Source organism: Puntigrus tetrazona, chromosome 21 (genome assembly GCF_018831695.1).
Source record: "Puntigrus tetrazona isolate hp1 chromosome 21, ASM1883169v1, whole genome shotgun sequence".
Lineage (NCBI taxonomy): Eukaryota > Metazoa > Chordata > Actinopteri > Cypriniformes > Cyprinidae > Puntigrus > Puntigrus tetrazona.
This window is the reverse complement of record NC_056719.1, coordinates 18521168-18533667: the sequence shown is the minus strand read 5'-3', so window position 1 is coordinate 18533667 and position 12500 is coordinate 18521168. Positions and strand designations below refer to the sequence as shown.

Genomic DNA, 12500 nt, shown 5'->3' with positions numbered 1-12500 from the left:
AAATTTATTTTTAAGCAGTTTTTTATCAAAAATATTCACAAAAAAATAACAGTTTTTTTATGGTGGCTGTGTGTTTTTTAATATATATTGAGACATATTTAAAACTATTTTCAAAACAATATATTTTTTTATTAAGAATGACCAGACTTGTGTTGCTATATGTTTGTTCTTCTGTCTTAAAAAGTCAGTATGTAGGTTTTCAGTGGTTTGTGTCGGTTTCAGTAAAAGACTCGTTCAGAGTGAAGATCTCGTCTCTGGAGAAGGAGTATGTTCGTGTTCATGTTCCTGCTCCGTTAGATCGGGGAGATGGATCTCTTCTGGTCAGATACAGGCTCTATGGAAGCTCCTCCAAGGGTCTGAAGATTGAAGTCTTGTATCAAGACGAGCCTGTGGCAAACTCACCTTACACTCTTAGAGGTAAACGCTTTTTCTGATGTTTTTTCTAGCATTTATATTTAGATATGGAAGTATGTTTTGCTTTGACACTTTAAATGGCAAATATAAGAAGAAGTCCATTAGTATGTAGTGTCCTTAAATAATAAGTTTATATATATGCAGATTTAATCCAGAATAATAAAATGGCTCAAAATTGTGTGGTGTTTGATTTGGCTTGATACGTTACTATATTTTAAATGTACTAAATTGCACCGTAAATACAAATGTGTAAATACAAATTTATTTAAATACAAGGCTTTCAACAGAAATGGCATTAAAACTATATTTTAGTTGTCAGCGCTTTAAACCTATTTCAAAGACAGTAGATGAAACTATGCATTAGTGTCAAACCATTAATCACATCCAGAACAAATGTTTTTGTTTACATAATATATGCACGCCTACTGTTTACTGTTTATATTTATTATATATATATATATATATATATATATATATATATATATATATAATAATGTGTATATATATACACACACACACACACACACATGCATTTATATATTTAAGAAAAATCAGTTCTGTTTTTATATTAAATATATTTATATATAGCAACTGTAAATATATACATGTAAATATTTTTAAAATATAAGTATATATATATATATAATACACACAGTAGACATGCACATATTATTTAAACAAAAACACATTTTTTTGGATGCAATTAATTGCACTAATATAAAGTTTATTTTTGTAAGATTAACTGTTTTTCTTTTTTTTCCCCCCAAGCCATAGCTATGGAAAGATTAGATTTTAAAAACAGCATCATAGCTACTAAACTCTTTCTTGTTCTGGTTTGAATCTGTATTTATGATCTCAAAGCAGTCTGTGCTTTAAACTTGAGTTTAGAATGACTCTGACTCTTCAGGTCCTGTGCATCATGAGTACTGTGTGTGTCCGGAGCTGGACGGCTCGGTCTGGAGCGGCGCTCTTCAGTGTCCTCGGGACGAGCCTCAGATCCAGCAGGACTTCCTCTCCTTCCCCTCCATCGACCTCCAGCGCCTCCTGCAGGAGGTTCCTCAGCGCTTCTCCAGACGAGGAGGACTCGTTCACTACACCGTCATCAATAACCAGCTCCACCGCCGCTCGCTCGGCAAGTACACCGACTTCAAGATGTTCTCCGACGAGATGCTGCTGTCCCTCGCTCGCAAGGTGACCGGATGCACCGGACAATAGTCCTAAAGCGTCTGATCGGTTCATCAAGGATAGGTTTAACACAGACGTCTCAGGAGCACAAGTACAACAATTCACAATCACAACTAAACAACCCGCTTAACAGTCATCAACATTATTCCACAAGCCACAAACAGATATAGTTTTGAAATGACTTAATGTAATAGCCATAGACTTTGTCTAGTTTTATATTTATTTGGTCACAGCTAGTGTGAGGAAATTAATTTGATAACTCTCCTCACATCATCCTCACATCTTCAATAAGACTCAAAAAACACACCTTTGAGCACTAATTCATCACTGCACATCTTTAATAAATCCTGAAGGTACACAGTTAGCCTCTTTGTCTTTTAGCATTTTGTTAAACAAAACTTTTTTTTCGCTGTAATTGTAAAAAAAGGCTGGCGGATCACAAAAGGGTTGATTTAAAGCTTTTATTAGTTTATAAAGCTTTTCATAGGATGTGTACTGTGTGTGTATGTATGAGATGATCCAGTTATACTTCCCTTAATCATTCTGTTTATCATTAATAAATACTATTACAAATACTATTGTTGTAACAAGTAAAGTTTAATTAAAAATGAACAAGAATTTCCTGATATTTGTTCCTCCATTTATTAATGTAATAAATGATCTTTTTTATTTGCATTTTAGTGATTTGTTTAGGGACCTGAAGTAATTAGATTTTTAATTATTAAATACACATTATTAAAATATTTATTTCTCCGAATTCCATATTTTTATTGTCAGGTTTAAGTTCTAATCTGAATGTTAATCTGTGAGTGTCTGTCCCGTCTCGTCCAGGTGAAGTTACCGGATGTGGAGTTTTATATTAACGTGGGAGACTGGCCGATGGAGAACCGGAAGGCGGGTGATGAACCGGGCCCCGTCCCCGTCCTCTCGTGGTGCGGCTCCTCAGACACGCGTGACATCATCCTGCCCACGTATGACATCACACACTCGTCTCTGGAGGCCATGAGAGGCGTCACCAGCGACCTGCTGTCCGTGCAGGGCAATACAGGTCAGAAAACGGCACAGGACGTCCACCGTGTTTAAAAAGAAAAACACACAAATAAATGTAATAAAAAGTGATTGTAAGTTGAATTAATATTTCTAGTGCACTTTGAGAGTTCAAAATGAACAGCTTGAATACAACTGCACTGTAAAATAAATGAGAATGGGTTTATTTTTTTTGCTTTAGTAGGAGATTCTTTCCTAAAGTCTTCACTTGAATGCAGACTTGTATTTAAACCGCTCGCTGTCATACTGTACTTTTAAGCTTTTATTGTGACGTTAAACTCTAGCCATGCTTACAAAGACGTGAAATGCTGTAATCGTCAAACACAAAACACGCTAAATAAAGGATTTGACCTGAGATAAGTGTGCGCTTCTCTTTAAAACATACAGAAAGAAAAAGAGAGCATTGCTTTTAGTTTGTTTGCCAAAGCATACGGTCCCAAAACAATTTTAAAGACCATTTATGTTGCAAAATGAATGTTAAATATGTTTGGAAAAGCTTTTTGCCTGAGAGACATGGTTTTGTGTGGTCATGTGATTATATCACGATGTTGGTAATATCTCCAGGTCCAGTGTGGTCAGATAAAACAGAGAAGGCCTTCTTCAGGGGTCGGGACAGTCGAGAGGAGCGTCTGCGTCTGGTCACAATGTCCAAAGAAAATCCAGAGCTGCTCGACGCAGGAATAACCGCATATTTTTTCTTTCGCGACCGAGAGAAGGATCTGGGAAAAGCAGCTCTGGTGGGATTCTTCGACTTCTTTAAGGTGAGCGAAGCAGAAAACCTTTTAATCTAAATAATGACATGATGTGTCAAGGTCTAAAATATATATTTCAGTAGTTTATGTCGAGCTGTTGTAGCCCAAACATTTATGTTCAATCAAAGCAACAAAAAAAGATCATTTGAAAAACATCTCAGTATTTTCGAAAATGAAATTATATATATATATATATATATATATATATATATATATATATATATATATATATATATGTATATGTATATGTATATATATATATATATATATATATGTATATATATATATATATATGTATATATGTGTGTATACATATGTGTGTATGTATGTGTGAATACATATGTGTGTATGTGTGTATACATATGTGTGTATGTGTGTATACATATGGATGTATATGTGTGTGTATGTGTGTATACATATGTGTGTGTATACATGTGTGTATGGATGTATGCGTGTGTGCATACATATGGATGTATGTATGCATGTGTGCATACATATGGATGTATGTATGTATGTGTGCATACATACATATGGATGTATGTTTGTATGTGTGCATACATATGGATGTATGTATGTATGTGTACATACATATGTATGTGTGTATGTGTGCATACATATGGATGTATGTATGTATGTGTGCATACATATGGATGTATGTATGTATGTGTGCATACATATGTATGTGTGCATACATATGTATGTATGTATGTGTGCATACATATGTATGTATATGTATGTATGTATGTTTGTATGTGTGTATACGTATGTATGTTTGTATGTGTGTGTATACATGTGTGTATGGATGTATGCGTGTGTGCATACATATGGATGTATGTATGCGTGTGTGCATACATATGGATGTATGTATGCGTGTGTGCATACATATGGATGTATGTATGCGTGTGTGCATACATATGGATGTATGTATGCGTGTGTGCATACATATGGATGTATGTATGTGTGTGTGCATACATATGGATGTATGTATGTATGTGTGCATACATATGGATGTATGTATGTATGTATGTGTGCATACATATGGATGTATATATATGTATGTGTGCATACATATGTATGTATGTTTGTATGTGTGTATACGTATGTATGTTTGTATGTGTGTGTATACATGTGTGTATGGATGTATGCGTGTGTGTATACATATGGATGTATGTGTGTGTGTGCATACATATGGATGTATGTATGTATGTGTGCATACATATGTATGTGTGCATACATATGTATGTATGTATGTATGTATGTGTGCATACATATGTATGTATGTATGTATGTATGTATGTGTGCATACATATGTATGTATGTATGTATGTATGTATGTGTGCATACATGTATGTATGTATGTATGTATGTATGTGTGCATACGTATGTATGTATGTATGTATGTGTGTGTGCATACGTATGTATGTATGTATGTATGTATGTGTGCATACGTATGTATGTGTGCATACGTATGTATGTGTGCATACGTATGTATGTGTGCATACGTATGTATGTATGTATGTATGTATGTATGTGTGCATACGTATGTATGTATGTATGTATGTATGTATGTATGTATGTGTGCATACGTATGTATGTATGTATGTATGTATGTATATGTGTATGTGCATACATACGTATGTATGTATGTATGTGTGCATACGTATGTATGTATGTGTGCATACGTATGTATGTATGTATGTATGTGTGCATACGTATGTATGTATGTATGTATGTGTGCATACGTATGTATGTATGTATGTATGTGTGCATACGTATGTATGTATGTATGTATGTGTGCATACGTATGTATGTGTGCATACATATGTATGTATATGTATGTATGTATGTTTGTATGTGTGTATACGTATGTATGTTTGTATGTATGTGTGTATACATGTGTGTATGGATGTATGCGTGTGTGTATACATATGGATGTATGCGTGTGTGTATACATATGGATGTATGTGTGTGTGTGTATATACATATGGATGTATGTGTGTGTGTATACATATGGATGTATGTGTGTGTGTATATACATATGGATGTATGTGTGTGTGTATACATATGGATGTATGTATGTGTGCATGCATATGTATGTATGTATGTGTGTATGTATGTATGTATGTATGTGTGTATGTATGTATGTGTGCATGCATATGTATGTATGTATGTGTGCATGCATATGTATGTATGTATGTGTGCATGCATATGTATGTATGTATGTGTGCATGCATATGTATGTATGTATGTGTGCATACGTAAGTATGTATGTGTGCATACGTATGTATGTATGTGTGCATACGTATGTATGTATGTGTGCATACGTATGTATGTATGTATGTGTGCATACGTATGTATGTATGTATGTGTGCACATATGTATGTATGTATGTGTGCATATGCATGTATGTATGTATGTGTGTGTGCATACATGATGTATGTATGTATGTATGTGTGTGCATACGTATGTATGTATGTATGTATGTGTGCATACGTATGTATATATGTATGTGTGCATACATATGTATGTATGTGTGCATACATATGTATGTATGTATGTGTGCATACATATGTATGTATATATGTGTGCATACATATGTATGTATGTATGTGTGCATACATATGTATGTATGTATGCATGTATGTGTGCATACATATGTATGTATGTATGTATGTGTGTGCATACATATGTATGTATATGTATGTATGTATGTTTGTATGTGTGTATACGTATGTATGTATGTGTGCATACACATATGTATATATATGTGTGTGTACACACATGTATATATATATGTATGTACATACATATGTATGTATGTGTGCATACGTATGTATATATGTATGTGTGCATACATATGTATGTATGTGTGCATACATATATATGTATATATGTGTGCATACATATGTATGTATGTATGTATGTATGTGTGCATACATATGTATGTATGTATGTATGTGTGCATACATATGTATGTATGTATGTATGTATGTGTGCATACATATGTATGTATGTGTGTATATGTATGTGTGCATACATATGTATGTATGTATGTATGTGTATGCATATATGTATGTATGTATGCATGTATGTGTGCATACATATGTATGTATGTGCATGTATGCATACATATATGTATGTATATATGTATGTATATGTACATACATATGTATGTATGTATGCATGTATGTGTATACATATGTATATGTATGTATGCATGTATGTGTATACATATGTATGTATATGTATGTATGTATGTTTGTATGTGTGTATACGTATGTATGTATGTGTGCATACGTATGTATATATGTATGTGTGTATAACGTATGTATGTATGTGTGCATACGTATGTATATATATGTGTGCATACATATGTATGTATATATATGTGTGCATACATATATATATATATGTATGTATACATATGTATGTATGTATGTATGTATGTATATGTGTGCATACATATGTATGTATGTATGTGTGCATACATATGTATGTATGTATGCATGTATGTGTGCATACATATGTATGTATGTATGCATGTGTGTCCATACATATGTATGTATATGTATGTATGTTTGTATGTGTGTATACATATGTATGTATGTGATGTGTGCATACATATGTATGTATATGTGTATACATACATATGTATGTATGTATGTGTGCATACGTATGTATGTATGTGTGCATACATATGTATGCATGTATGTATGTATGTGTGCATACATATGTATGTATGTATATATGTGTGCATACATATGTATGTGCATACATATGTATGTATGTATGTATGTATGTATGTGTGCATACATATGTATGTATGTATGTATGTGTGCATACATATGTATGTATGTATGTGTGCATACATATGTATGTATGTATGCATGTATATGTGTGCATACATATGTATGTATGTATGTGTATGCATATGTATGTGTGCATACATATGTATGTATGTATGCATGTATGTGTGCATACATATGTATGTATATGTATGTATGTTTGTATGTGTGTATACATATGTATGTATATATGTATGTATGTTTGTATGTGTGTATAATGTATGTATGTATGTGTGCATACATACGTATGTATATATGTATGTGTGCATACACACAGTATGTATATGTATGTGTGCATACATACGTATGTAGATGTATGTGTGCATACATACATATGTATATGTATGTATGTGTGCATACATATGTATGTATGTATGTGTGCATACATATGTATGTATGTATGTATGTGTGCATACATATGTATGTATGTATGTATGTGTGCATACATATGTATGTATATATATGTATATGTATGTATGTATGTGTGCATACATATGTATGTATGTGTGCATACATATGTATGTATATATGTGTGCATACATATGTATGTATGTATGTATGTGTGCATACATATGTATGTATATGTATGTATGTATGTTTGTATGTGTGTATACGTATGTATGTTTGTATGTGTGTGTATACATGTGTGTATGTTTGTATGTGTGTGTATACATGTGTGTATGGATGTATGCGTGTGTGTATACATATGGATGTATGTGTGTGTGTGCATACATATGTATGTATATATGTGTATGTATGTATGTATGTATGTATGTATGTGTGCATACATATGTATGTATATATGTGTGCATACATATGTATGTATGTATGTATGTGTGCATACATATGTGTGTATGTATGTATGTATGTGTGCATACATATGTATGTATATGTATGTATGTATGTTTGTATGTGTGTATACGTATGTATGTTTGTATGTGTGTGTATACATGTGTGTATGTTTGTATGTGTGTGTATACATGTGTGTATGGATGTATGCGTGTGTGTATGCGTGTGTGTATACATATGGATGTATGTGTGTGTGTATACATATGGATGTATGTGTGTGTGTGCATACATATGTATGTATGTATGTATGTATGTGTGCATACATATGTATGTATGTATGTATGTGTGCATACATACGTATGTATGTATGTATGTGTGCATGCATACACATATATATGTATGTATGTATGTGTGCATACGTATGTATGTATGTATGTGTGCATACATACGTATGTATGTATGTATGTATGCATACATACACATATGTATGTATGTATGTGTGCATACATATGTATGTATGTATGTGTGCATACATATGTATGTATGTATGTATGTGTGCATACATATGTATGTATGTATGTATGTGTGCATACATATGTATGTATATATGTGCATGCACATATGTATGCTATATATGTGTGCATACATACATATGTATGTATGTATGTGTGCATACATATGTATGTATGTATGTGTGCATACATATGTGTATATGTATGTATGTATATATATGTATGTATGCATACATATGTATGTATGTATGTATGTATGCATATGTATGTATGTATGCATACGTGATGTATGTATGTGTGCATATATACGTGATATATGTGTGCATATACGTATGTATGTATGCATACGTATGTATGTATGTATGCATACGTATGTATGTATGTGTGCATACGTATGTATGTGTGTGTGTGCACGTATGTATATATGTATGTGTGCATACGTGTATGTATGCATGTATGTATGTATGTATGTATGTGTATACTCGCATGTATGTATGTATGTATGTATGTGTGCATACGTATGTATGTATGTATGTATGTATGTGTGCATACATATGTATGTATGTATGTATGTATGTGTGCATACATATGTATGTATGTATGTATGTGTGCATACATATGTATGTATGTATGTATGTGTGCATACATATGTATGTATGTATGTATGTGTGCATACATATGTATGTATGTATGTATGTGTGCATACATATGTATATGTATGTATGTGTGCATACATATGTATGTATGTATGTATGTGTGCATACATATGTATGTATGTATGTATATGTATGTATGTGTGCATACATATGTATGTATGTATGTATGTGTGCATACATATGTATGTATGTATGTATGTGTGCATACATATGTATGTATATGTATGTATGTATGTGTGCATACATATGTATGTATGTATGTATGTATGTATGTATGTATGCATACATATGTATGTGTATGTATGTATATGTATGTGTGCATACATATGTATATGTATGTATGTATGTGTGCATACATATGTATGTATGTATGTATGTGTGCATATGTATGTATGTGTGCATGCATACATATGTATGCATGTATGTATGTGTGCATACATATGTATGTATGTATGTATGTGTGCATACATATGTATGTATGTATGTATGTATGTATGTATGTATGTATATATGTGTACATACATATGTATATATGTATGTATGTGTGCATACATGTATGTATGTATGTATGTATGTATGTATGCATGCATACATATGTGTATGTATGTATGTATGTATGCGTGCATACATATGTATGTATGTATGTATGCATGTATGCATATAATATGTATGTATGTATGTATACGTGCATATATATGTATGTATATCATACATGCATACATATGTATGTATGTATGTGTGCATACATATGTATGTATGTATGTATGTATGTGTGCATACATATGTATGTATGTATGTATGTATGTGTGTATATGTATGTATGTATGTATGTGTGCATACATATGTATGTATGTATGCATGTATGCATACATATGTATATATATGTATGTATGTGTGCATACATATGTATGTATGTATGTGCATATACGTATGTATGTGTGCATACGTATGTATGTATGTGTGCATATGTGTATGTATGTATGTGTGCATACATATATAGTATGTATGTATGTGTGCATACATATGTATGTATGTATGTATACATACATATGTATGTATGTGTGCATACATATGTATGTATATATGTGTGCATATGTATGTATGTATGTGTGCATATGTATGCATGTGTGCATACATATGTATGTATATATGTGCATACATATATATGTATGTGTGTATACATATGTATATGTATGTGTGCATACATATGTATGTATGTGTGCATACATATGTATGTATGTATGTATGTGTGCATACATATGTATGTATGTATGTATGTATGTGTGCATACATATGTATGTATATGTATGTATGTGTGCATACATATGTATGTATATGTATGTGTGCATACATATATGTATATGTATGTGTGTATATATATGTATATATGTATGTGTGTGTGTGCATACATATGTATACATGTATGTATGTGTGCATACATATGTATGCATATATGTGTATGTCATATGCATACATATGTATGCATATATGTATGTGTGCATACATATGTATACATAATGTGCATACATATGTATGTATGTGTGTGTGTGCATACATATGTATGTATGTATGTATGTATGTGTGCATACATATGTATGTATATGTATGTATGTATGTGTGCATACATATGTATGTATGTATGTATGTATGTGTGCATACATATGTATGTATGTGTGCATACATATGTATGTATGTATGTATGTATGTATGTGTGCATACATATGTATGTATGTATGTGCATGTGCACACATATATGTATGTATGTATGTATGTGTGCATACATATGTATATATGTATATATGTATGTGTGCATACATGTATGTATGTATGTGTATGTATGTGTGCATACATATGTATGTATGTATGTGTGCATACATATGTATGTATGTATGTATGTATGTGTGCATATACATATGTATGTATGTATGTGTGCATACATATGTATGTATGTATGTATGTATGTGTGCATACATGTATGTATGTATGTATGTATGTATGTGTGCATACATGTATGTATGTATGTGTGTGTGCATACATATGTATGTATGTATGTGTGTATACGTATGTATGTATGTGTGCATATGTATGTATGTATGTGTGCATACGTATGTATGTATGTATGTATGTGTGCATACATATGTATGTATGTATGTATGTATGTATGTATGTATGTATGCATGTATATGTATGTGTGCATACGTATGTATGTATGTATGTATGTGTGCATACGTATGTATGTATGTATGTGTGCATACGTATGTATGTATGTATGCATGTATGTATGTGTGCATACGTATGTATGTATATATGTGTATATATGTATGTATATATGTGTGCATACGTATGTATGTATGTATGTATGTATGTGTGCATACGTATGTATGTATGTATGTATGTATGTGTGCATACGTATGTATGTATGTATGTATGTATGTATGTATGTGTGCATACGTATGTATGTATGTATGTATGTATGTGTATATACTGTATGTATGTATATGTATGTATGTATGTATGTATGTGTGCATACATATGTATGTATGTATGTGTGCATACATATGTATGTATGTATGTGTGTGCATACATATGTATGTATGTATGTATGTGTGCATACATATGTATGTATGTATGTATGTATGTGTGCATACATGTATGTATGTATGTGTGCATACGTATGTATGTATGTATGTGTGCATACAGACGTGGACAAAATTGTTGGTACCCTTTGGTCAATGAAAGAAAAACTCACAATGGTCACAGAAATAACTTTAATCTGACAAAAGTAATAATAAATAAAATTCTATAAATGTTAACCAATGAAAGTCAGACATTGTTTTTTCAACCATGCTTCAACAGAATTATTTAAAAAAAATAAACTCATGAAACAGACCTGGACAAAAATGATGGTACCCCTAACTTAATATTTTGTTGCGCAACCTTTTGAGGCAATCACTGCAATCAAACGCTTCCTGTAACTGTCAATGAGACTTCTCCACCTCTCAGCAGGTATTTTGGCCCACTCCTCATGAGCAAACTGCTCCAGTTGTGTCCGGTTTGAAGGGTGCCTTTTCCAGACTGCATGTTTCAGCTCCTTCCAAAGATGCTCAATAGGATTGAGGTCAGGGCTCATAGAAGGCCACTTTACAATAGTCCAATTTTTTCCTCTTAGCCACTCTTGGGTGTTTTTAGCGGTGTGTTTTGGGTCATTGTCCTGTTGCAAGACCCATGACCTGCGACTGAGACCAAGCTTTCTGACACTGGCTAGTACATTTCTCTCTAGAATTCCTTGATAGTCTTGAG

General features: G+C 32.5%; 1 protein-coding gene across 1 annotated transcript in view; it reads left to right on the top strand.

Moving 5' to 3' along the window:
• The window catches only part of poglut3 (protein O-glucosyltransferase 3), a 36725-nt gene that overhangs the window by 896 nt on the left and 23329 nt on the right, over window positions 1-12500 (top strand). Inside the window, exons 2-5 of the mRNA XM_043221398.1 lie at window positions 223-417; window positions 1322-1605; window positions 2431-2647; window positions 3211-3407. Of these exons, the coding sequence (XP_043077333.1) occupies window positions 223-417; window positions 1322-1605; window positions 2431-2647; window positions 3211-3407 (893 nt within the window). The remainder of the gene's footprint in view (window positions 1-222; window positions 418-1321; window positions 1606-2430; window positions 2648-3210; window positions 3408-12500) is intronic.